Source organism: Prionailurus bengalensis, chromosome D1 (assembly GCF_016509475.1).
Source record: "Prionailurus bengalensis isolate Pbe53 chromosome D1, Fcat_Pben_1.1_paternal_pri, whole genome shotgun sequence".
NCBI lineage: Eukaryota > Metazoa > Chordata > Mammalia > Carnivora > Felidae > Prionailurus > Prionailurus bengalensis.
The window spans coordinates 110,516,435-110,542,906 of NC_057346.1; the positions used below are offsets into that span (position 1 = coordinate 110,516,435).

General features: G+C 42.8%; 2 protein-coding genes across 3 annotated transcripts in view; both read left to right on the forward strand.

Annotated features, from left to right (window-relative positions):
- Nucleotides 1–785: 785 nt before the first annotated feature.
- Nucleotides 786–2,313, forward strand: LOC122484382 (translation initiation factor IF-2-like). The gene is made up of 3 exons (XM_043582328.1): nucleotides 786–919; nucleotides 1,014–1,124; nucleotides 1,725–2,313. The coding sequence occupies exons 1-3, from the start codon at nucleotides 786–788 to the stop codon at nucleotides 2,311–2,313; spliced, it is 834 nt and encodes a 277-aa protein (XP_043438263.1).
- The window catches only part of KDM2A (lysine demethylase 2A), a 114,480-nt gene continuing 89,723 nt past the window's right edge, over nucleotides 1,716–26,472 (forward strand). The window contains exons 1-2 of one of the 2 annotated variants that reach the window (XM_043581756.1): nucleotides 1,716–2,518; nucleotides 3,758–3,882. In XM_043581756.1, the coding sequence (XP_043437691.1) occupies nucleotides 3,841–3,882 (42 nt within the window). In that variant the 5' untranslated portion in view covers nucleotides 1,716–2,518; nucleotides 3,758–3,840. Of the gene's footprint in view, nucleotides 2,519–3,757; nucleotides 3,883–10,326; nucleotides 10,449–26,472 lie in introns of those variants that run through there. The other variant, XM_043581757.1, reaches the window with a different exon arrangement.

A 26,472-nucleotide genomic window follows, 5' to 3' on the forward strand; every position in this document is an offset into this window, starting at 1 on the left:
GAAGGCTGTTTATAGAAGTTATATGATTCACTCCATTCCTCCCCTGCCCTGCATCCCCGGATCCCAGGAATCCGAGGTTAAAGAGTGGGAACCCAAGGCAGGGAGAAAAAGATCTGTGTGACACCTCTCGGCAAGAGTGTAGTGCAGCCAACAGTGCCGACCCGGATGCGTAACGCCCAAGCCACGGTCCTTTATGGGATTTATAATTTAAACGGGCCCCAAAGCACGAGATTGGCTGGGGAAATGCCCTGATCGCGGTTGGGCTGCTCGCATGGCGTTGCTCAGATACCTCTGGCCGGGCTCCGTCGACGTCCCCAGCCTGCTAGCCCGTCGGGCAGCTGTCGAGCTGCGGGAGCCTGTTCGTGGGCAGGGCCGGCGCGGCTCGGGCGGCCGCTGCCCCGTCGCTGACCCTCGCGCGAAGCTGCGCGCACCGAGAGGAGACATCTTCCCGGCCGGGCCTCCCGCGCCCGCCGCGGCCCGGGGCGGCGGGGTCGGCCCGGGGGCCGGGGCGACCCGCGCACCCCTCCGTGGGGGCGCCCCGACTCGCCGGGGGCGGGGTCACGTCCCACCCGGGGCGCCGGGGGGCACCGGCGCTGCGGAAACCTGAGCGTGGCCGAGGAGCGGGGGCTTCCAGGGCCACCTCCCCGGGCGCCTCGGGCCCGCAGTGGGCGCGCCGGCCGCCGCCGCCCCCGGGCCGTCGCGGAGACCACTCCCGCGCCTGGTACCTGTGGACGCCCTTGTCAAGCGCCTGGAGCTCCCCCGGGGGAGCCGAGCCCAGGACAGACATGCTACTCCCGTTTCCTGCCCCTTCGGAGCGGCGAGGAGTGGGTGAGGCGGGGCCGAGCCGCTGCACCGAGGAGACCCCGAGCCGGGGGCGAACGGGCCCCGCGGCGGGGGCGCTGGGGCCTGCCCGGGGATGGCGGGCAGGCCGTCCTCGGCCCACTGGCCGGCGGGCGAGGGGAGGGCAGCCAGCGCAAAGGCGCCCCTTCTCTGCGGCCCCTCGCCCTGGACAGGCCCGAACACGGCGCCGAGGTCGGACCGGCCGGGCCCAGCAGCCTGACCCCGGGAGACCCCCGCTTTGAGGCGGGCAACGGCTGCTCTGGCCCAGGCCGCCTGGCCTTCAGGTTGTGTGACTGTGACGGGCCGACTGGGGCAGAGGGCGGTTGAAAGGGAATGGGGCGCTTCTCCCTACTGCTTGGGGGGGGGGTGTTGGTTGTGCTTTGTGGGGGGCCGGGGGGGGGGTCACCACCCTCCCGGGAGAGGTGGGGGAGGGCCGCCGGCGCAGCTGGCCGGCAAGGGGCGGGGTCACAGAGGCGAAGTCTGTGTGTTCGAGCGAGGGCGTGTGGGAGGGGAGGGCGCGCGCGGAGGAGGATCCTGGCCTGCGCGCAGGCGCGAGCAGCAGGTCGGGCCCGAGCCCAGGAAGAAGGCCCTCGGGGAGCGGGGGCGGTGGGCCGGCGGGAGGGCGGGCGGGCTGACGCGAAGGGGGGCGGGGAGCCGCGTCGGCGTCGTCGGGCGCGGGCGATTCGAGGCCGACGCATCCGCGCGTGCGCGCGCCGCGGAGTGTCCGCGTTAGAGGGGAGTGACGCGTGCGCGTTCACGTGCGCCCCGGAGAGCGGTAAGAAACGAAGGGAGGCTTGGAGGGGGGTGGGGGTGGAGGCGAGCCGGAGGAGGGGTGGGGGGGCGGCGCCTGCGCAGTGCGCCGCGGAGCTGTGTGTATGTGAGAGTCTGACGGGTTCAAAATGGCGGCGGCTGCTTCAGCGGCTCCTCCTGTGTGAGGGAAACAACACCCCTCCCCGGCGGCAGCGGCGGCGGCGGCGGAGGCTGCGGCTCGCAGAGCACCTTCCCAGCGGCTGGGCCTGTCGCCGCTCCGTCTATCCTGGGCAGGGGGCGCTCCGGGAGGAGGGGCAACGCCAGGGGGCCCATCCCCCGGAGTCCCTCCTCTGCGACTGGGGAGTAGCCGGGGGCTCGTCCCGCAGCGCGGAGCCCCGGCTGAGGGGGAGACGCGAGGGGAGCCCGGGCCCCCAGCCCGGCGCGCCGCGCCGCTCCCGCCCTCTCCGCCCCCCGGGGCCGGGGCCCGCGTTCCGGGGGGCCGGGGCGGCGCGGGGAACCTCGGGCCGGCCGGTCTCAGCTGATCGGCCGCCGCTCCTGGGCTCCGGAGGCGGCCGGGCGGCTGCTTGCCTAGGGCACGGCGAAGAGGGCGCTCCCCGCGGCCGGGGCTGGCTCGGGGCTCGGGCTCGGGCTGCTGACCGCTGGCCCGGGGGAGGCGGGGGCGCCCCGGGCTCGGCGCCGAGGGGTCGCGCTCCCCTCTCCTGACGCCTCCGACTGCTGGTCTCCGAAGCCTGAAGAGGAGGTTTGATTCAGCAACTGTTTCCTCTTTTCCGGGTCGCCCTGACCCTCTCTGGATAGTGGGTCGATCCACGGAAAAAACCGAAGACGACGTGTGGGATTTAATTTTTCCTCTCAGTTTTTGGAATCTTTTACTTCTCACTTGGACAAGAACTCACGAGCAAAATCCCCGGTGAGATTCCCCCTCCGCGCCCCCCCCCCCCCCTCCTGGAAGTTTGGTTCACCGTGGTGTCTAAAGTCTTAATGTAAAGTTTCTATTTCTTTTTCCGATGGGCGAACCATTGAAACGCCTTTCCTTTCGGGGATCCCGGCGAGATTTGCCATTTTCCTGGCCGGCCCTGGCAGCTCTCAGTCCCGGGCGACACTCGCCCAGGGGGTGCAAACACGGTTTCTTTCCCTCCCGACTTGGGACAAGGGCTTCCTCTAGGAGGGCTCTGCCACCAACTGCTCTTGCAAACTGTGTCATTGGGTCCTCTGGTCTTGGAGCAGTTTTGAAAGGATGCTGTTAACGTGGCTGTAATGTAGTTACAAAAAGGAGAAAAAAAAAATCGGCGTTCCCTATGGAAGCCATTATCCTTGAGAATATTTAGAAAAAAGAAAAACCTTTCTTGGTATTATAGATCGGCCGTGGTGCAAACCGGTCGTAATTTTTGGAAAAGATGTATTTTACTTATTTCTCTGGATGGAGTCGCTCATTTTATTACTTTATCCCGAAGGATCTAATGGAATTTTTGAACCTGATATGCAACTCTCTTGAATTTGTTTCGGAGTTGTACACATCTTGGTTGGGGTGGAGTGTTGGTTTGGGAATGAAAAGATCCAGGGAGTCTGGGAAGGAAGGCGACGATTGTGTACGGCTTTGCTAGAGGGGTATGGGAAATTGTTTTGGAATCTTTCTTTAAATCCTGATTTCTTGTCCTCTTTTTATGTAGTCTGCCCTCCCCCCCCCCCTTTAGTTTCTAATTACCATTGAGAGAGAACTAATTTGATTGGGATCTGGATTAGTTCGGTGCCTGCTTCACCTGGTCAGCTCTCTACAGATAAAAGTCTCCCCCCACCTCTTTTTTTTTTTTTTTTTTTTTTTTTTTTTTTTTTTTTTTTTTTGCTATCGCTGCCATCAAGGGGAGGTTTGCTTATTGTAGTCCTGTGGGGAGAAACAGTGGTGTGGCCCATCCACCAGGAACTGAAACCAGCATCACCTCCTTTTGCCTAGGCCTCGGACAGTTGTAACGTGATTAATGTTGGTCATGACATGGAACCACTTGCCCGAGAGCAGAGGGGGTCTCAGACTGATGAAGAGGAACCAGATTTGTCAGCCTTTAACTTACACGTATCTTAAATCTTCTTTCTCTGAAAGAAAGCTTGAGTTTGAGGATGAGTTCTCATCTCTGCTCATATCATTATTCTTTAGTGTTGCAATCTGGTTCCTAAGGAGGAAGAGGAAGGCAGCCCTGGAGTGGTTTCTTTACAGTAATTTCAACAGAAGAGTGAGAGATGGAACCCGAAGAAGAAAGGATTCGTTACAGCCAGAGATTGGTTAGTATTTTATCCTCTTTTTTTTTTTTTTTTTTCAATTTTGAAGCACAATAACTATTTTGTTTCTATTTGTGAACCTACTATCATTAAAACTTTTCAGGTGGCTTTTCTGTGTACCAGAGGAAAGAAGGTATATTCATTTGGTTTTTAGGCCAAGCAGTTAGAGCCTTAATACTCATCCTGTTTGGAAATGGACTTGTATATGTAGTCTTAATTTCTATACAAACTATTGTAAATCAAAGGATTTTGTGGATTACAACGTGACAAGGATTACTAATTTTGCAATACTGATACGTAATCTGATTAAGTTAGATTCGAATGTAAATTTTAGGGGCGAAACTGAGGAAGGATAGTTCTGTATCATTTTGTAGATTATGGTGTGTCAGGATTTGTGGCTTTGAGCTGGGGAGTAGAACTATGGATTTTTATTTTTATTTTTTAACACACAAGTAATACTGATAGGTCTAGAGGGTTGGTGGGGACTGAGTGAAAATGTGGAATACCAAAAGTTCTGTGTTTTGTATTTTTGGGAGGGAAATATGAGATGCATCTTGTTGAAAGAAATTTTTACTTAGTAATGATTTGGAGGGAATTTCCTTGTGTGTGCATATGAATGCTTGCTGCTTTAAGACCTACTTTCAGGGTTTCCCTATTGGAGTTTAAGAATTTGATTTTGGTATTTCCTAGTGAAAGAGAACTTTATTAATATTCTCACCATATATTTCAGAAATCTGAATTTGTGTCTGTAGAGTAAGGTTTGGGGAAAACCAAAGAATTGTCTGTACTGTGTGAATTTTGGTAAACTGAAAGACCTAGAAGATTACTGAAGGAATTTGTGGTGGTCTTCTTTAGGTCTGCATTTTAGACTGAATTGGGGGGGGGGGGGAGAGTGATTCTGTAATCTTATTTTCTGATGATCTCCACTCTTTTTGAGAAAAGGCTACTTTTTCTTTTTTTAAACGTGACTCTTACAAAGGTGTGGAGTGCATTGGCAAGTATATCTAGCAGGCGTATGTTCTGGCAAGTCTTATTTCAGAGATTTGCCTCTTGTCTCCCAGTTTGTGTATTGAGAATACATTTCTTTAGCTTTTAGAAATAAACTAAGTGTATCAGTAGTGAAATTTTGTGTGCTAAGGATTGGTTTTTGTTTTGACATTTCTTAAGCTTTGGGAACGTGGAAGAAAGGATGCTGCAAAATTCTCTTCCCAGGTGATTATTCCCAGCTCTATATGGGGAATTCATTTGTATCATGTCAGGCCTATACGAATTGTTGAGCTGTTACATAAATACCTGAGGGATCTTGGATCTTGGGATCCAGTCTTTCAAAGGAAGAGCCTTTTCTTCAGCTAGCAAAAGTTCTTCACATTTTTTTAACATTTTTAAGATAGGGAGGTAGCAGTAAGGAGATCCAAGGAATCTGTGACTTTTGTCCTGGCAAGTTGTTTTTTTTTTTTTTTAAATCATAAAGTGCTACCTGTTGCACACATTAACCCTTTCCTTATCTAGCATATTTTTTCTTTTGGTTCATGTGCTATTGTAGCAGTGTTGTATAAGAGGGTACATCAGGTATTTTGGGGGCTCTTATTTAGAATTTTGGGTGATAATTCTGAAGTTTAGAGTGACTGATGTCTGTTTTCCTTTTTTTTTTTTTTAGTTTTTTTTAAATGTTCATGTATTTTAAATTTTTTTTTTCAACGTTTTTTATTTATTTTTGGGACAGAGAGAGACAGAGCATGAACAGGGGAGGGGCAGAGAGAGAGGGAGACACAGAATCGGAAACAGGCTCCAGGCTCCAGGCTCCGAGCCATCAGCCCAGAGCCTGATGCGGGGCTCGAACTCACGGACCGCGAGATCGTGACCTGGCTGAAGTTGGACGCTTAACCGACTGCGCCACCCAGGCGCCCCTAAATGTTCATGTATTTTAGAGAGAGCTCGCACACACACAGGAGGGGCAGAGAGAGAGGGAGACGCAGAATCCGAAGCAGGCTCCAGGCTCCTCACTGTCCGCACAGACCCCTGTGGCGCAAGGCTCAGACTCACTAACTGTGAGATCATGACCTGAGCTGAAGTCAGATGCTTAACCAGCTGAGCCACCCAGGCGTCCCATGTATTTTCCTTTCTAAGATTACATGACCAAATTATATCTGAAGTGTAAATCCCTTCTATACCATAATTTTTGATGTGAGAGCATGTTGGCAGCTTATTTGAGTGACAAGTTTGCCTACCAAACTTCATGTCTGTCTGTCTGTCTGTCTGTCTCTCTCTCTCTCTCTCTCTGGTGAGTGCTCCTATTGATCCAACATTGATTAAGTTAGATCTTACTTGAGGAATTTTAAGACTATAAAGGCTGATTTTTATAGTAGTTAACTATTTTTTAACACCTTGTCTTTAGGCTAAAGTGTAGAACTTATTTTTGTTTTGCAGTTGTTGGTCATAGAGGATAAAGTTTGAAAGAGACAAATGACAGGTTTACTTATTTGGCTTAGTGATTAAAATTTGCATGCTCTCGTATAATATATATTTGTCAGATTGAATGGAATTATCTAATACATTGATTATAGTGTTTTTAAATGTTACTTCCATGTTGTTTTAGGGGACAAAACCTAAATAGGCATCCCTCTGTGATATACCTTCAAAGTAGCCTCTTGAGAGAGAGAACAGAATACCAGAATTAAAAGCCTGAGTCTAGACTCATTTTGGAATGACTTTTTTGTATTTTGGACCTTCTACCTATCTTTAAGAAAAAAAAGTTGTATTTTTATTAGTAAGAATACTGTTAATAGTAATGATCTAACAATAGATCATATCAGTGCTTTTTGCTGATGATATAGCTATTTCTCAAGTGCATAGACTGAATTTGGCAAGTTTTGATTATGTTTGTATCCTCTTTGTCATTTTTTAAAGTCAGAAACAGCTCGTTTAAAAAAAAAATGGCATACCTTTTGCCAATCTATTTACTATTACATGTGGAAGGGAAATTGTACCTTTGAAGAAAGATGGTGTGTATGCAGTACATTTGGGATATTCGCTCTACTTTCTGGAGCGAGAATGCTTGTTTTGCAGAGTAGGAAATGACAAGGGTGGGCGAACAATGTTTGATTATTCCTAAGCAAGACATTGTTTTGTTTTGTTTTTTAATGGGAAGATTAGTAGTTTTGTGTATAGATTCCTAGAACAAAGCCAGATCTCTAAGGCAAATTGATACACTTGAAAGGGTAGTCCAGTGAGAGGGATAGAAGCTTCAGTATTGGCGATGGGTGGGTATTTGGTTGTCCTGAGGTAAAGAGGATTTATTTCTGTGTTTCTGGTAAATTTAGATGGAGAACCTTATTGAGAAATATTGACAAGTACTGAAGATAGGACTTTTTTTTTTTCCCATTTGATTTCACGAGCCAAAGTGTTGGAGCAGTTTTGGATGTTTGTTACTGTCCGTGTATATTTAAGTATTTATTTGTAGGGAATGTTCAGTATAATACCTTACAGTTTCTTAATCTAAAATGTTAAGTTAAATCCTTAGCAATTATAATGATCTTTCAGGTTTCTAAAATCATACCAATCCAGAGCAATCCTTGTTATTGCATAGAAAATCAAGGGCAAAATAATGTGCATTTAAATGCTTAAGATTTCTATGCTATGTAGTATCACTTTAACATGGGACTTTTTCCACTTTTATTGGAAGAGATGGCCCTTGTTAAATATTTTAATACACTGGATCATGATATGTGCCTTCAACGTGTATAATATTTTGTACACATTGTTACATTTAGTATGGAAAAAATTCATTAGCTTCTGCCAAAGGCAATTGTAGAAACAAACGGACACCTAAATCATTGTAAAAGAAAGTGAAGACAGTATACTTCCTGGTAAAAGAAATTATGTAACCTGAATATTTTTCCTCCTGAATTCGCCTAAGTCTAGTGGTGTTATCTGAAGAAGGAGTTGTCGATTTACTGGAGAATTCAGTTTCCTTGTCAATCTTGATGATGACATTAAGAGATATTCTAAAGGATGTTCTTATATATTGGATGTTCAGTACTGTTAATGTTCCCAACATACGGTTTTCTTTGAAACAGCTAAATCATTTATCTTTTGTAAGAAACTGGGGGCACTGAAGCCCTAGTGATATTCTCACCATTCTTTGGGTTACCCTTAAAAATTGTCTTCCCAGATTCAGCAGCAGTTACCAGATCATCCCTTTTGCAAACAGTCCTACTCTGAATGAGTGGTCTTTCTGACCACACTAAGGTCTATTCTGACCAAGAATGGACTAGGCAAAATAAAATCCTAGTTTTAAGCCATTTTTTTTCCTAGCATGAAAGTATCATACTGTTAACAACTGGAAAAAAATTAAGACGATCTAAATTGTTGAATTTGCTTACTTATAATTATTTCATTAGACTTAACCTTCAACTGTGTTGGTGGAGGAGTACATTGTTCCGAGTGTTGCAGCCTCCTTACTGATGATGTAGGAAAAACTTGTTGCCCATTTTTTGGGTGATTCAAAATGCAAATAATGAGGGAGCTAATTCTTTATTCTTATGCATCAGTCTTCCACAGTAAGCTATATTTTAGGGACACATAATGAGGACTGTATTTAAGCCCTATCACTTTCTCTTGTTTTATTTTGCTGAGCACTAATCAGTACCATACTTGTTTGTTTGTTTGTGCATCTCTCTCCTTTGGAGTATATGCTCCTTGAGAGTTGAGACTTTCTTTTTGTTTATGGTATATACTGGATGCTTCAAATAGTGCCTTACACATAGAAAGTGCTCAATAAGTAGCCTCAAAAAAAAAGAGAAAGTACTCCGTCTACAACACAGAAAGGGCTCAATAAGTATTTGTTGATGTTGTTGAAAGCCCTGATAAATACTTTTCTTTGCTACCAATTTCTTGAGTGCTAGGAATAAGCCACTGGAATGGAGGAGAATTTGGTGACTGGGGATGAGCCAAATACCTGGATATGTCTTGCAGTGTACATAGAACCAGAAGCTACTTTTGAGAGAGAGAATGAGTGGTAGAGGGATAGAGAGAATCCCAAGCAGGCTCCACGCTGAGCATGGACGTGAGGCTCAATCTCACGACCATGAGATCATGACCTAAGCTGATATCAAGAGTGAGATGCTTAATCAACTGAGCCACCCAGGCGCCTCAAACCAGAAGCTTTAAGCTATGACGATATGTATACAGATATAATATACATACATATACATACATATGTATGTATACATATGTATATGTATGTATATTATATCTGTATATATATTGTATATGCTTAGCACACGTCCCAGATGAACATATTTACATATTTATAGTGTTTGGGCCATTACAAATGAAAAAATGTTAACTTTAAAAGCTCATTCTGAATTTTAAGTTCTCCTACCTCTAATCCTGTCCTAAATCTTCTATTTCAAGGTTTTAGCTGGCTTTTAGATAGCCTTAACGTTGCAAAGTTGCAAGTGATGGTGTTTGTGTTATTCTCAAGTTTTGGTTTTGATCATTAAGCCAAAGAATTGATATATTTACTGTATACCATACAGAGAGACATGGCATTATTTTATGTCCTGCAAAATTTTTCTTCTTGGGGGCGCCTGGGTGGGTCAGTCAGTTAAGCATCCAACTCTTGATTTTGGCTCAAGTCACGATCTCATGGATCATGAGATCAAGCCCCATGTCAGGCTCTGTGCATGGAGCCTGCTTGTGATTCTCTCTCTCCCTCTGCCCCTCCCCTGCTTGCTCGCTCGCTCTCTCAAAATAAATAAACATTAAAAAAAATTTTTTTTTCTTCTTGGGAAGTGGACATCCTTGACTGTAGTTTTCATTAATTTGCTCTGTGTAATACCGTTTTTGGAATAATCCTATATTGTTGCTTTGTGCTTTTATGTCAACAAATGTTAGAATTCAGTAAGCATTTATGAGCCACATACTAGGCTGAGTTCTTTCATATACATTACCTTATTTAATTCTCAAAACTGCCTATAAGGTAGATGGTATAGTTTTAAACTTTTTTTTTTTTTTTAATGGAAATGGAACCTTTAGCCTGTGACTTGGCCAAGATCACAAAGTTGGTGAGGAATGGAACCAGACCTTGAACCCCATGTTTCTTGTGTCACACCTTGTCATCTTTCTAGCAGTGTTATCTCATACAGAAAACAAATGATAGCCACTCCTGTTGTAGAAAGTTGCAGACTAAGTACTTTCTCGTTTTTTGAAACTGCTTTTAAAATTTCTTCCCTCACAGATCCTAACATCCTAAATGAGATAGCTACAAATATTTGACAGTCAGTGTTTTATCATGTTTAGAAAAAGTTGGCACATTCTTTTTGTGAACTTTGAGCTTATTGCACTTGATCTATTAAAACAGCAGTATTTGTGCAGTTTGTGTGTATGTCAAGCCTTTTATTTATGCATGTCACTCATATCATTGTTTTCTGTTTTAAATTTTAGGTTCTTGGGGGTTTTCTCTATCTGTGAGTACTTGGTAAAAACTTAAACCATAAAGATAGAAGGCAGCAGATAGTGACCAAGCGAGTGGTTTTGGCAGATACAGTGGTGAAGGCCTCCTTCAGGTAGGTAGAGAGGAGGAGGGAAGAGGGTGGCCTTACAGGAGGTAAAGACAGCATAAGCTTTACTATGGAGTGGGACACTCATTAGGCCTATCCTGAGGATGCTCATTAGATTCATAGGACTAAAGTAGATTTGTTTTGGGAGGCACTGTTCATAATGTGGGGAACATACTTTAAACAATTATGAAGGCCAGGTATGGACCATAGAGAGCCATTGGAAGTTGTGGTTTGTTTTTAATCAAATAGCAATTTGATCAAAGTGGTGTTTTAGGAGTAATATTTTTGCAGTTTCAGGTCTGGGATGTGTCCAAAAGAATATTGAAATAAGTTATCTCTGAAGGTGATAGGTATTTGAGCTCTAGGGCAGTGGTTCTCCAAGTGTGGTTCCCTCACCAGCAGCATCAGCATTATCTGGGTATCTGGGAACATGTTAGAAATGCAAATTTGGGGGACCCTGCTCTGTATTTACTGTATTAGAAACCCTGTGTTGGGGCCCAGCAATTTGTGCTTTAACAGGCCAGGTGATTCTGATACATGCAGAAGTTTGAGAACCACTGTTCTGGGGGATAGTTAATAGAAATAGAAAGGGAGGAAAAATGAAGTACTCACAAAACTTGGTGACTGATGGCTAGCAGCATGTTATGATGGAAAAAAGTGCTTGATTGGGGATTACAAGTGCTGAGTTTCAGTATCATCTTAATCACCAGCTGTTTCGACAAGAGAACTGACCTGTCATAGAGGGAATTGTACTTAGGGATTTCTGAGGATTTGGGAGGCGAATGAAGAATTAAGGTGGACCCTGGGATTAAGTTTGGGTTATTAGGAAGATCAGGAAGGAGTTTTAAATTAAAAAAAAAATTTTTTTTATGTTTATTCATTTTTGAAAGACAGAGACAGAGCACAAGCAGGGGTGGGGTGGTAAGAAAGGGGGACACAGAATCTAAAGCAGGCTCCAGGCTCTCTGCTGTCAGCACCAGGGCCCGACGTGGGGCTTGAACTCATGAACTGCGAGATCATGACCTGAGCCGAAGTCGGACGCTCAACCGACTGAGCCACCCAGGCGCCACTTTAAATTTTTTTTAATGTGTATTTATTTTTGAGACAGAGAGAGACAGAGCATGAGTGGGGGAGGGTCAGAGAGAGAGGGAGACACAGAATCTGAAGCAGGCTCCAGGCTCTGAGCTGTCAGCACAGAGCCAGACACGGGGCTTGAACTCACAGACCGTGAGATCTTGACCTGAGCCGAAGTTGGAAGCTCAACCGACTGAGCCACCCAGGTGCCCCAAAGGAAGGAGTTTTGAAAGGGAGAGGAGAGAATATTGGGTAGATGTTTTAGAAAATTGGAACAGATTACTTAAAGCAAGGGTTCTCGACTGGGTGTGAGTTTGCCTCTTTGGGATATTTGGCAATATCAGGAGACATTTTTTTTTAATGTGTATTTATTTTTGAGAGAGAGAGACAGAGTGTGGGCAGGGGAGGGTCAGAGAGAGAGGGGGACACAGAATCTGAAGCAGGCTCTAGGCTCCGAGGAGGTGTCAGCACAGAGCCTGACATGGGGCTTGAACCCATGAACTGTGAGATCATGACCTGAGCTGAAGTTGGATGCTTAACCAACTGAGCCACCCAGGTGCCCCTGGAGACATTTTTGATTGTCAGATTAGGGAAGTACTACTGGTATTCTAGTGAGTAGAGGCCAAGGATGCTGTTAAAATATCCTAAATGCACAGCTCAACCCCCCACAGAGGAGGGTTATCTAGTCCAGAATGACAACAGTGTGAGATTGAAAACCCTGATTTAAAGAGAAATATCCAGTAGATAGGTTCTATGTTTCCATCCTGATTTTCTGCTGTTAATCTTAAGAGTTTTAAGTCTAACACAGAACATTTCAAAAGCCTTCTCAAACTGCGTTTCCCTAGGGCTTTGCCCAAAGTAAGTATGAAGGGTTTTGTTGTCAATTGTCAAAAACTAAATGGTTATGGAAAATCCTCAACCCAGGTGCCAATTTAATACTCCTTTTAATTTATCTTGAAATCAGCTTATTTGGATAACCAAAGTAAGTAAGTATGCACTGTCTTGAGATCAATAATTAAGTTACAACAAGAAATTTCCTTTTGATATTCTCTTTGAAGGATAGAAAAATGAGATAAAAGCTGTGGTATTGATGTGAGCAAATATTGAAATATAATGAATTGCCCTGTAGCTCAATACCCTATGACCATTCTTAAGAAACAACTTCATGAGCTGGTTGTGGCCCTCAGTGTGAATTCAGGGTAGCCCCAACCTTAATCCATCTCTTCCATCTAATTCCATGATCCATGGATCATGGAAGCTAGGAACTCTTTCCTGTCAGGGCAGTAATCTGGCCAACACACTCTTGTTTCTGACAGTGACTTCAAGAGAATGTAGATTCATAAATACAGTGATCACTGTATAGTACTTTCATAGTTTCCAAAGTACTTCTCTGTTTCTTGTGTCTTTTGATCATCTTTATCTTCTGATCATCATAATCCAGGGGGAGGGGGTTGCCAGAACTTGAGGATGGTGCTACCATGTTGCACAATTCCCAAAGGTGCCATTCAGATATCTGAATCTATCTGAAAGGTGCCCTTGGAGTTGTGTGGTGAACAAACAAACAAAAAAAAAATGGTGAGCCTTTTTGAGTGGATAAGATAAAGGAAAAGTCACCCTGTGTATTTAAAACAAGGTAGGAAAAAGTCCGATCTGATGGATAATAGTACACATTAATTGAGTGCATACTGTGTGCTTGGTGCTGCACTTTACACATATAACTGACTTAATTCTCAGCAACCCTTTGAGATAGGTTCTGTGATTCCCATTTTCTGGTTTGGAAACTGAGGCAAGTACAATTAAGTAACTTGTCTGAGGTTAGGTTATCCAGCCAACAAGAGTAAGAGTCAGGATCCAAAGTGGGCAGTCTGGCTACCAAGCCTTCTAAACTGTACTGCCTCTTTTTCTACTTTGTTGAAGGACAGTTTGTATATGTTTTGTTGCTGAACTTTGGGTGTTCCCCAGGTAATCTTTTCTCATTCAGGAGATTCATTCGCATAAATGTTTGTTCAGTGCTTTCACTGTGCCAGCTACTTGGGCCTTACTTTTTAGAACTTCCAAATACTGTGCTTTCAAATAGTGCTGATTGCTTTGAAGAAATTAAGAAGTTGATGAAATACAGTTGAGCCTGGGACAACATGGGGGCTAGGGGCAGTGACCCTCTGCACAGTTGAAAATCCATGTGTAACTAGTGACTCCCCAAACACTTAAGTCGTAATAGCCTATTTTGACTGGAAGCCTTCCTGCAACATAAATAGTCAATTAACATAAGTTTTGTATGTTATATATATGTTGTATTCTCTTTTTAAATGTTTGAGAGACAGTGTGCACACGCATGCATGTGAATATGAGCAGGAGTGGGGGCAGAGAGAGAGAATCCCAAGCAGACTCCATGCTACCAGTGCAGACCCTGCAGGGCTCGATCCCACGAACTGTGAACTCATGACCTAAGCTGAAATTAAGACGCTCAACCAACTGAACCAACCACCCAGGCACCCCTGTTGTATTCTTATGATAAAGTAAGTTAGAGAAAATGTAAAGAAAATCATAAGGAAGAGAAAATACATCTACAATACTGTGCTGTGTTGATCAGAAAAAATCTGCATGTAGGTGAACCCATGCAGTTCAAACCCATGTCGTTCAAGGGTCATCTGTACTTATTAGGGTAATGATTGCTCCTTGAGATTAGATAATCACTAAAGGCTCCCTGAGAAGATGGCATTTTGTGACTGAGACCTGAAGGATGTGTGGAGTCATTCTTGTGAAGGTCAAGGGCTTAGGGGACCAAATCTGTGTCAAAAGAGCTCTGGGTAGAGGGACCAGCTAATCTAAAATCCTGTGGTATGAATGAGAAAATATTATAACTTTGTGTCAGACACCAAACAAAGACACTGGGATACAGTGATGAGCAAGACAGGCATGGTCCTTTTGTCATGAAGCTTACAGTCCGGTGGGGAAGTCAGTAATTAAATATTTCTGCTAGTAATGTCAATTATAGTTATGCACAGGACTACAAAGGTAAATATAGGATGCAGTGAGAATATATAATAAGGTGACCTAATCTAAACTTCAGGAGTGGGAGGAGGCATCAGAGAACACTTTTCCTGAGAAAGCCTTTAAAACTGAGACCTGGGGGCTCCTGGATGGCTCAGTTGGGCATAAGCGTTCGACTTCAGTTCAGGTCATGATCTCGCGGTTCATGTGTTGGGCTCTCCTGTGTTGGGCTTTCCACTGTCAGCATGGAACCGGCTTTGGATCCTTGGTCTCCCTCTTTCTCTGCCCCTACCTCCCCCCACCGCCCAAAAGTAAGTAAACTTAAAAAGTAAAACTGAGACCAGAAGGGTAAGAGGTAACCAGTCAAAAAGAAAGTCATTAGCATATGCAGAAACCCTGAGATTGGAAGGAATCTGATGTGTTTGAAGAACCTACCAACCAAGCAAGACCAAAAAGGCTAGTGTAGTGCAAAGAAGTAGTTGGAGGAGAGAGTTAAAATCTTGACAAGATAGTCAGGGGTCAGGTCAAGTAAGGCTTTATCTTGAAGATGGTGGGAAGGCAGAAGTTTATCAGAGGACTAATATGGGTGGACTGATAAACAGCTGCAGGATAGGGAAGGGATCAGGGAGGGAGGGAGAATGGATTTGATGACGCCAAGTAGGAGGCTACTACAGTGGTTGAGGTAAGACGGCAGTATAGTTGCGAATGTGGGCAGTGGAATTCGGGAGGTTATGGAATATTTAGAAAATAGAATCATAGGACTTTGGTTCCTTGGATACATGGGAGGGTGAGTTTAAGGGGGTACATGTAAACATGCCTCTCAAGGTTTTCTCATGTGAATGGCTTGTGGTGTAGTCCTTTTATCAAGATAGGGCACACTGGGGGCGCCTGGGTGGCGCAGTCGGTTAGGCGTCCGACTTCAGCCAGGTCACGATCTCGCGGTCCGTGAGTTCGAGCCCCGCGTCAGGCTCTGGGCTGATGGCTCGGAGCCTGGAGCCTGTTTCCGATTCTGTGTCTCCCTCTCTCTCTGCCCCTCCCCTGTTCATGCTCTGTCTCTCTCTGTCCCAAAAATAAATAAACGTTGAAAAAAAAAAAAAAAGATAGGGCACACTGAAGGAAGGGCAGGGCTGGAGATAGAAGGGAAGAACATAAGCTCAGTTTTGAGTAAGTTTGGATAGATTGAATGTGAGATACCTATGAGACATCTGGTAGAACTGTTGAGTAGGTAACTGGTTCTGGGCCACAAGAAGGGTTTGTTGTGTCTCGTTGGCGTAGGTATGGTCAATGAAGTTGGGTAGACGTGGAGTAAGCTTACAAAGGTATTGTGGGGGGTAGGGGTGTGCAGAAAAGTATGAGGAAAATCAAGAGAGACTGGTATCTTGGAAGACAGGAAACTGTGGTACTGTTTATCAAGCACCGTGTTAAGCATTAGTGTATTTTTACTCACTTAATGCTCATAACTATGAAGAAGGTGCTTTTATTTCAATTTTATAGGTCAGGAAAATGACAGAAGAAGGGGCTACATAAACAACATTTCATACTGAGAAGTAAAAAAACAGGAAGGCAGTGGTCAGGTGAGGTGGATGCTACCCAGAGGCTGAGATTTTCATTGGATTTGGCAACATAGAGGTTAATGGTGACTAAACAGGGGTTTCAGTGGCATTTGGGAGCAGAACACATCAGATAAATGTTACATTAAACATCATGAAAGAAGAGACATTTAGAGACATTGGCTGTGAAGAGAGAAGGGGAGCAGGTTGTAGCTACAAGTTAAAGTGTAGGATCCAGAGAAGGCTCTCTTAGGTTTTTGTGTGTTATATTTTAAGATGGAAGAGACCACTGCTTTTTTTTTTTAATGGTGTTATCAACTATTACTCCTTTGTCTGTTATCCCTCATGTTTAATCAGTAGCTAAGACCCGATGAATTACTAGTATTCATTGTTAGATAGTTCCCACTGCCATTTAAATTAAAAAAAAATTTTTTTTTAATTTGTTTTAATGTTTATTTATTTTTGAGACAATGTGAGAGACAGAGTGCAAGCAGCAGAGGGACAGACAGAGGGAGACACAGAATCTGAGGCAGGCTCCAGGCTCCAAGCCATCAGCACAGAGCCCAACGCGGGGCCTGAACTCACGAACCGTGAGATCATGACCTGAGCCGAAGTCAGACGCTTAACCGACTGAGCCACTCAGGAACCCCTAAATTAAAAAATTTTTAATTTTATTTACTATTTATTTTTTAAGTAGACTTCACGCCCAATGTAGAGCTTGAATTCTGACTCTAAGGTTAAGAGTCAGATGCTCTACTGACTGAGCCAGCCAGCCAGGTGTCCCTCTGTCATTTCTTTTTAAAAAAAATTTTTTTTTCAACGTTTTTATTTATTTTTGGGACAGAGAGAGACAGAGCATGAACGGGGGAGGGGCAGAGAGAGAGGGAGACACAGAATCGGAAACAGGCTCCAGGCTCTGAGCCATCAGCCCAGAGCCCGACGCGGGGCTCGAACTCACGGGCCGCGGGATCGTGACCTGGCTGAAGTTGGACGCTTAACCGACTGCGCCACCCAGGCGCCCCCCTCCGTCATTTCTTAATGTTTATGCTCCAAGGTTCTGATCGTGTTGTTCCTATTCTCTGTAGCTTTCCCATTCTGTAGTCACTGGTGGTATGGGAGGGACACTAGGCTTTGGTTCATGTGACCTGGCTTTGAATTTCAGCTTATTAAACTTACCTTTTTTTAACTTCATTTCTTTATTATTATTATTTTTTTTTATTAAGTAAACTCTACCCCCCATGTGAGGCTTGAACTCAATGATCCTATGATCAAGAATTGTATGCTCTACGACTGAGCCAACCAAGCACCCCTGGGAACTTTAATTTTTCATGTGTGGAATTAGTGAAAATAAAACTTACTTTTTGGAAATTGTTTATAAGTCCTTGGTTAACTTAAGCGTTTGCCATTGTAAGCACAAACTCCTTAGCCTGATATTCAGGCCCTAATTGACTATAGTCTTATTAGCTACTCTTAACTTATATATGTTCCAGCCAAACCAAGCTACCTTCTTGTTTTTTTCCACACACTTGTGCTATTTTGTCTCCCTGTCTCTACCCTAGTTCTCATTTTTTTTTTTTAAAGGTAAAGTTTATCCTTTTTCTCTTTCTTTGTGTCTTTCTTTTCTTTCTTTCTTTCTAGAATCCTAAGCAGGCTCCATGCTCAGCATGGAACCCAATGCGGGACTCAGTCTCGACCCTGAAATCACGCCTGAGTTGAAATCAGGAATCAGATACTTAACCGATGGAGCCACCCAGGTGCCCCTTTAGTTCTCATCTTCTAAAGCTCATTTGTGATACTGCTTCCTTAGTCCTGTGTGTAGAAGGAAACCTCTTTCTCGAATCCTCATAATTTTTTCCGTATCTCTCATGATGTCTAACTGTGTACAAGATAGAAATTTTTTTATGTTTACTTACTTTTGAGAGAGAGACAGAGACAGAGACAGCACAAGTTGGAGAGGGGCAGAGAGAGAGGGAGACATAGAATCTGAAGCAGGCTCTAGGTTCCGAGTTTTCAGCACAGAGCCCAATGCGGGGCTTGAACCCACAAACTGTGAGATGATGACCTGAGCTGAAGTTGGTTGCTCAACCAACTGAGCCACCCAGGCACCCCCAAGGTAGAAAATTTAATTATGTCTATATTGTATGCTCCATGAGGACAGGGCATGGTTTCCCTGGCATATACATAGCATAGTACTGTTTACATCATTAAGACTCATATTGCTGGTTGGTTAACTTTTTATGAAGACAAAGCATAATGTAATAAAATTAATCTATTCCATTCTGTGGTTGAGTGCTCACAGTTATGAGGAGGGTGATGTTTAGAACAGAATCAAAGAGAAGGGAGACAAGGAACAAGAATTTGCCATGTCTGATTGCTTCACTTGTTATGGTCACTGGATAGAGAAAGAAGGAACACACTACTCATTTCTTAAGACCATCTGGTTACCCTTGTTCTTATACTGTGTTCACTAGGCTATTTTCATAATTAGTAAAGTTCCCCTGTTTGTTGATATTGGGAAATGGGTTTCCTAGATAATGGGCATGAGTATTCATAGTCATTGCCAGGCAGTGTGAAGAAGCTAATTGACAGTCTTTTTGTCTTGTAGAGTTGAGTAGTAGCCTACCAATATCCCTCTTTTGAACTTTGAAAGGAGACACAGTGTTCACTTTAACAGTAATAGTGTCTACAAACATTCTTAGGCACAAAGGTTTGAACATGTTGTATAGAATGCCAAGGTACCATCCTTCCGACCCTTTTTGTAGGGAAGCATTTCTTTGACTAGATCTTCCTGTTATACATTCTCATAAAATATCTCTTATGCATAACACTTATCAAAATTGCGACTTTATGTTTACTTGAATTATTGTTTGTTTCCCTTTCAGATTGCAAGCCTCATTAAAGGCTACTACCATACCTTTTCTCACTGTTTTATCCCCATAATTAGTACGGTGTCTGGTCCACAGTAGGTGCTTGATAGATTTTTTTTTTTTTTTTCCTGTGAATGTGCATCTCTAAAATGCTCTCCCTCCCACCCCGTTCTGTCCTCCTGGTACGCTCCTAATTACCCTCCAAAGTCCCCAGATAGTCTTCTCTGGAGTTCTCCTCAGTTACATTCCTGAGGCACATTACATGCATTTCTGTTGTGGGACCAGTCACTTTGGGTTGTAATTATTTGACAGTGAGTCTCTTTTCATCCAGCTAGAGTAGACTTCTTTAAGGCAAGGATCATGTCTTATATAAGTGTTCAGAAAAATGTCTGTTGAATTGGACAGAATTGCATTTCCTAAAGATACATGAAATATTTATAACATAATAGCTGAACCCTGACAATGGAAAGAACCTTAGATTGGTAATCAGAAAGACTGTGGTAGTTACTCAGGCTTTATGTTATTCATCTGTGAGGTCTTTCTCAGTTCTAATTGTTTAAACTAGTTGTTTTCAAAGTGCTCCTGACCACATCATCTGGGAGCTTGTTAGAAATACATTCTCAGGTCCTACCCCAAACTTATTGAATCAGACACTCTGGGTTCAATAAGCCCACCAGGTGATTCTGGTAGATGCTAAAGTTTGAGAACCAGTGGAATTATTTTAGTTTGTTTTCTGCGTGTTCAAAAAAAAAATTATAGTTACTCTAATTTAAGCTTCATAGCTTAAAGTTATTTAAAAGAAATTTTTTTTTAATTTTTTTTTCAACATTTATTTATTTTTGGGACAGAGAGAGACAGAGCATGAACGGGGGAGGGGCAGAGAGAGAGGGAGACACAGAATCGGAAACAGGCTCCAGGCTCTGAGCCATCAGCCCAGAGCCTGACGCGGGGCTCGAACTCACGGGCCGCGAGATCGTGACCTGGCTGAAGTCGAACGCTTAACCGACTGCGCCACCCAGGCGCCCCAAAAGAAATTTTTTTTAATGCTTACTTATTTTTGAGAAAGCGACAGAACACGAATGGGGGAGGGGCAAAGGGAGAAGGAGACACAGAATCTGAAGCAGGGTCCAGGCTCTGAGCTGTCAGCACAGAGCCGGATGCAGGGCTTAAACCCACAAACTCTGAGATCATGACCTGACCCGAAGTCAGACGCTCAACCAACTGAGCCACCCAGGTGCCCCTTAAAGTTATTTTTTAACGTTTATTTATTTTTGGGACAGAGACAGAGCATGAACGGGGGAGGGGCAGAGAGAGAGGGAGACACAGAATCGGAAACAGGCTCCAGGCTCTGAGCCATCAGCCCAGAGCCCGACGCGGGGCTCGAACTCACGGACCGCGAGATCGTGACCTGGCTGAAGTCGGATGCCCAACCGACTGCGCCACCCAGGCGCCCCTTAAAGTTATTTTTTAAAAAATAAATTAAAAAAAAAAGTTTTAACTTTTCTCAGGGTGCCTGTGTGGCTCAGTCGGTTGAGCATCCAACTTTGGCTCAGGTCATGATCTCATAGCTGATGAGTTCGAGCCCCGCGTCAGGCTCTGTGCTGACAACTCGGAGCCTGGAGCCTGCTTCGGATTCTGTGTCTGCCTCTCTATGCCCCTTCCCTGCTCATGATCTCTCTCTTTCTCTTTCTCTTTCTCTTTCTCTTTCTCTTTCTCTCTCAAAAATAAACATTAAAATTTTTTTAAAGAAAAAAAACAGGGGCGCCTGGGTGGCTCAGTCGGTTAAGCATCCGACTTCGGCTCAGGTCACGATCTCACTGTCCGTGAGTTCGAGCCCTGCGTCGTGCTCTGTGCTGACTGCTCAGAGCCTGGAGCCTGTTTCGGATTCTGTGTCTCCCTCTCTCTCTGCCCATCCCCCATTCATGCTCTGTCTCTCTCTGTCTCAAAAATAAATAAACATTAAAAAAAAAATTAAAAAAAAAACAAAAACACTTTTCTTCATATGTTGAATTTTGGACATTTTTCTAAGCTACTGATCATAGCTGTATAGCCAGAGTGTCTTTGAATGAGAGGCAGTCCAGAAGTATTTGAAGACTGCTGCTTAATGCTGCTAGCAAAAGCGAAATGTGTGTGTGTGTGTATGTATTTATATCTTTATATATGCACCTAGCACACACACATGGCTTTCTGTCAGTGGAAACTTCTCCATGATTGGTTAAAGGAAGGGAAGATAAAGTACAGGCCTTAATTAGGCAGACTTGAGTGAATGGTATAGCAGAATAAGACATATCAAAAAGTAGAGGTTGCTTTTTTGCTGTAGCAGGTGTACATGCTCATTCACTTTCTATACCAAGGAGCTTATTTTATTTATTTTAATTCTAGTATAGTTAACAGTGTTAAATTAGTTTCAGATGTACAATATAGTGATTACCAAGGTGCTTTCTTAGCAATAAACGTCTGCCTCAGTGTTACCTGCGACAGGTTGTTGTGGACTGAAAAGTGCTTATTGTTGGTATTCATTGACTTCCTGTAGAGGGAGTTGCACACTTTACTGATAGAAACCATGTAATAGTATATCTCAGATGTAAATTTTGTGCTTGGCATCATGCTAAGTGCTTCATATGTGGCCCACTTCCACCATTGTTTTGGCTGAATACCTTGAGTTTAAATAAAGGGAATTTTTTAGAAATGGAATTCCTAAAAAGAACTCCTTTTAAGATACTGTGTTGCTGCCTGGTTGCATGCTTTCAGGATTTAGTAAACAGTATCGTCCTGTTTGCTTTTTGTACCTTTAGTTATAAAACATCTCAGACTTTCTAAATTGAAGAAGCCTATTTAGTCTTTCCTTACATGGAAGTTGCTTTTTTTTCTTTAATTATTATAATTGCCTTTCTCCACATCTTTTCCTACCTGTTAACTATTTTTTAGTGTGGTTATTAAAACTACAGGAATTATAGGTTCAGAAGTTTTGTTCTTTTTGGCTTTGTGCTCATTTATTTAACAAACTTTGTCAGGCATACTGTTGGTGCTTAATGAATGTACTGCGTATATAGAAATGAATATCTTGTAACCTCTCCTCATAGTCTGATAAGAGCCATATAAACAAATAATTATGCTATACTGTGATAAATGAAATTTAGGAAGTACAAAGTATAGAGGCAAGAGAAAGGAGAGAATGAGAAGGAAACTACTAAGTTGGGTATTGGAACATTAAGTTTGGTCCGAGCATGTCAGAGGGCAAGGAAGGAAATTCCAAGTAGAGGAAGCAGCATGTCCAGAGGCAAATGCGTATGAGACAGCGTTACAAGCTCAAAACAGCATTGCCAGTAGTTTAGAATTACTGGAACATAAGGATGGAAGGGAATCTGAGAAGCAAAAAGTCAATCCTGTAATGTTGTATGTACTTTATTCAATTGGAAATGGGAAGATGTTAGAGGAACTGTAAATGTGGAAGAGGCCTGATGATGCTTTTGTTTTAGAGAGATTGCCCTTGGAGGGTGTTGTGGAGGATAGGCTGGTAGCGGAAAAATTGCAGAGGCAAGGGAATGAAATAAGAATCTACTATTATAGTTAACTTTTATTGTTTTTTTAAGTTTATTTGTTTATTTTAAGAGAGAGAGCACAAACAGGTGAGGCGCAGAGAGGAGAGACAGAATCCCAAGCCAGCTCTGTGCCATAAGCACAGAGCCCAATGCAGGGCTCGAACTCACGAGGTATCAAAAGTTTGACGCTTAACCAACTGAACCACCCAGGCGCCTTAAGAATCTATTATAATAGTTTAGAAAGAAATGATAACTAGAGGTTTGGTATCAAGAATGGAGGTAGAGGCTAGACTGAGTCAAGGTATTTTGACACAGAGTTGATGGGACTTGGTGATCTCATTCGATGTTCTTGGAGAGGAGGGTGACTTCTGGGTTCTTGGCTTTAGTTGTTGGTTGATGGGTGGTGCCATTGACTGGGAGAGAATACCATGGTTTTATACAGAGGTAAAAATATAATTTTGATTTATTTATATTAATCTTTACATCTGTGGTAGTATTTAATTTACCACTTTTGGAGAGTACTTTATGAACAACCCTACCAGAGATTCTTGGCTAACGTAATAAGGTGTCAGCATAGGTTTGGGTGACTTTTTATTGGATAAAACTAGTTCAGATTAATTATTATATGTATTATTCTCTAGGCCTTCTCCCTTACACTTGCCCAAGTGAAAGGCTAATTATACAACATTCATCCACTTGGCTTGTGAGCTCTTTCTCAATTTATCTCCCTCTGTTTGTATTGTTACCCCATGTTGTCTTCTATGTCATTTATGAAAATACTAGGAACTGTCCCTAGCATTATGTTATGGGGGACACATTTGGAGATACCTATTTTCTTCTTTACTTTATTTTTTTTTTGTTATTTTTTTTTTTTTTTACCAGTTCTTCATATGTGGTACAGAATTATTCTAGATTCTATATTTAAAAAATTCTGAGGGTGCCTGATTCAGTTGGTAGAGCATGTGACTTTTGATCTCTGGATTGTGAGTTTGAGCTCCACATTGGGTGTAGAGTTTAATTAAAAAAAAAAAAAGGGCATTGTAAAAATTCCGTACAAAGCCTTACTAAAGGTTTTTATAATTCTAAATAAATAAATTATACTTCTTTTCCCCTTTTATGGAATCCATGTGGCCATTGTAATAGCCCATTCAGGACAGCCTCTCTTGATACTTGTGCCATCTTTTTTTTTCTTCAAGTGTATTTATTTTGAGAGAGAGAACCAGTGAGGGAGGGCCAGAGGGAGGGTGGGACAGAAGATCTGAAATAGGCTCTGTGCTGACAACAGAGAGCCCGATGCCAGGTTCCAACTCACAAACTGCAGGGTGATGACCTGAGCCGAAGTCAAGGCACTCAACCGACTATGCCACCCAGGTGCCCCATACTTGTGCCAACTTTGTACCAGCTGTGAGCCAAAGAACTCCACTGGGTAAAAGCAGAATAGGAATTTCTAAGCCATGGTCACATGTGTGTGATGGTTTTAGGTGTGGGGAGATAGCACATCTCTATGACTCTCAGCCTTCCCCCCTGTAAGAACAGCCTTCTCTCATTTTTCATAGGTTGAGAGTTTTCTAATTACCTAGCTATTTGATGAAAGACTTAGTTTTAAGACCCATCTGAAAACAACTCTTGGCTAAAATTTCTCAATCTTGTTGTATTATAATCATTTGAATGATTATGTGTACCTGCCTATATTAATAAAATTCATTGGCTTCTGTTAAAGCTCTAATGGGAGTAGAATCGCAAGCTGACACATGTCTGTTTGAATCAAAATGTGTCTGTTCATTTCACAAGCATCTGATAGGTTCATTGCCACGGGATTTTAAACCAGAAACACTGGCTTAGCTGTGAAATAGTCTCTATTCAGTTTCTGAAAAGAAGAAGTTCCTTTGGGTGTATAATGCTTTTTTATATGCTATTAAATTCTAAAAATAGTTTATTGGCTAGTTGTACTCTAGAATTCTAATTAAATATAGGGATAATACAAAGGACTTGAGAAAAGTTCAAATGGGATTTTCCCATGGGTAAAATTTTGTTTACCTTTTTCCATACTGATCAGTCTTTTGAATATAATAGTGATGACTTCTTTATTAGTGTTCTTGCTTTCTTCCCTCTACTTTGATAGAATCAATATTTTTAAGAGGATTTCCCCCCGCCCAGTGATAAAAGTGACAAATGCTGGTGGTGAAAAATACAAGAAGGTCACTCATAATCCCTGACTTAACCAGCATCACCATTTTAGCATATCTTCCAATTTTTTCCCATGCATAAAAGTATTTTATGTAGCTGAGATTATGCTTGATATAATTTTATATATCTTGCTTTCAAAATTTATTATGATCATTTCTAGGTCACTAAACTTTTGTGAAAGTTACACTGTGACCTTCTATAGTTCATTTGCTCATTTTTCTGTTATTGGGCACTAGGTTATATTCGCTTTTGGGGGCGTTAAAGATAACACAGTGAACTTAATTATATATTTGTTTTTCTGTGTTTCTAGTATATTCTTATCATTCCTAGAAGTGAAGTAGTTAAGGTTATGAACATTAAAAACTTATGGAAAAATTTAAACATGCATGGAGTAAAGAATAGTGTAATAAATAATAAATTCCTGTATATTTATCACCAACTGCAAAAATCATTAACATGAGGAACTCTTCTTTCACCCCAGTCCTCTACTCCCTCTCAATTATTTTGAATTAAATCCCAGATAGGTTCATTTACTTCATCTGTATATATTTAAGTTATATATATCTAAGTGGTTTTTTTTTTTTTTTAAGTGTATTACCTTGAGAGAGAGGGCCTGTGTGTGCAAGTGGGGGAGGGGCAAAAAGAGGGAGAGAGAACTTGAGATCTCATGAACCGTGAGATCATGCCCTGAGCCGAAATTTCACAGTTGGACACTTAACCGACTCAGCCACCCAGGCGCCCCTATATCTAAGTTTTTAGTAAGTAAATAGTAAAAGTAAAATTTACTGTTTGTGAAGTATAATGCACATACAGAAAAGAGCATAAAATGTAAATTTATTATAGTTCAGTGAATGATCACAAAATGAATACCCTGGTAACTACCACTTGGTCAAGATTGGGAATTACCACCACCTCAGAAGCTTTCTCATGCCCCTCCCAGTCACTGGTTTGTTTTTCTTCACTAGTGGAGACTGCTGGCTCTATAATTTAGTTTTACTTCATTTTGAGCTTTTAAGAAATGGAATAATATAGTGTGTATTCTTTTGTGTCTGGCTTGTTTTGCCCAACATTGTGAGATTCATCCATGTTTCTCTGTAATACACAAAGACTTCAAAAGCATAGCCATATTGCCAGTATCTCAGTAAAACAATGAACAGTTTTTTTCTTTCTTCCTTTTCTTTCTTTTCTTTTCTTTTCTTTTCTTTCTTTTGTTCTTTCTTTCTTTCTTTCTTTCTTTCTTTCTTTCTTTCTTTCTTTCTTTCTGATTTTAGTTTTAAGTAATTTATACATCCATTGTGGGGCTTGAACTCACCACTCCAAGACCAAGGGCTGTATGCTCTACCTACTGAGCCAGGCAGATGCCTCTGAAAAATTTCTTAATATCTTTATTGTTCAAATTTCCCTAATCATCTGACTTTTTTTAATGGTTGGCTGTCTCATTTTTCTTTCTTTTTTTTTAAAATTTTTTTTAACATTTATTTATTTTTGAGACACAGAAAAATACAGAGCATGAGCAGGGGAGAGACAGAGAGAGACAGGGAAACACAGAATCTGAAACAGGTTCCATGCTGTGAGCTGTCAGCACAGAGCCCGAAGCAGGGCTTGAACCCACATACTGTTGAGATCATGACCTAAGTTGAAGTCAGATGCTCAACCAACTGAGCCACCCAGGCGCCCTATCTCATTTTTCAAACAAGGCTAGCCACATGTTTTGTATGGTTGCTCTGTGTCTGAAGTCTCTCAATCTGTTGGTCACTTCTCCCCTTTTTTCTTTTTCTTTTCTTGTGGAAATATTTGGTTACTTGTCTTCTAGAATTTC

Bases quoted from the DNA above. Each gene is read 5' to 3' on its own strand.
- LOC122484382 (XM_043582328.1), top strand. From the start codon at position 786: ATGCTACTCCCGTTTCCTGCCCCTTCGGAGCGGCGAGGAGTGGGTGAG. The intron at 920-1,013 runs GCGGGCAGGCCG...CGCCCTGGACAG, and splicing joins CTGGGGCCTGCCCGGGGATG to GCCCGAACACGGCGCCGAGG. The intron at 1,125-1,724 runs GTTGTGTGACTG...TGTATGTGAGAG, and splicing joins CCAGGCCGCCTGGCCTTCAG to TCTGACGGGTTCAAAATGGC.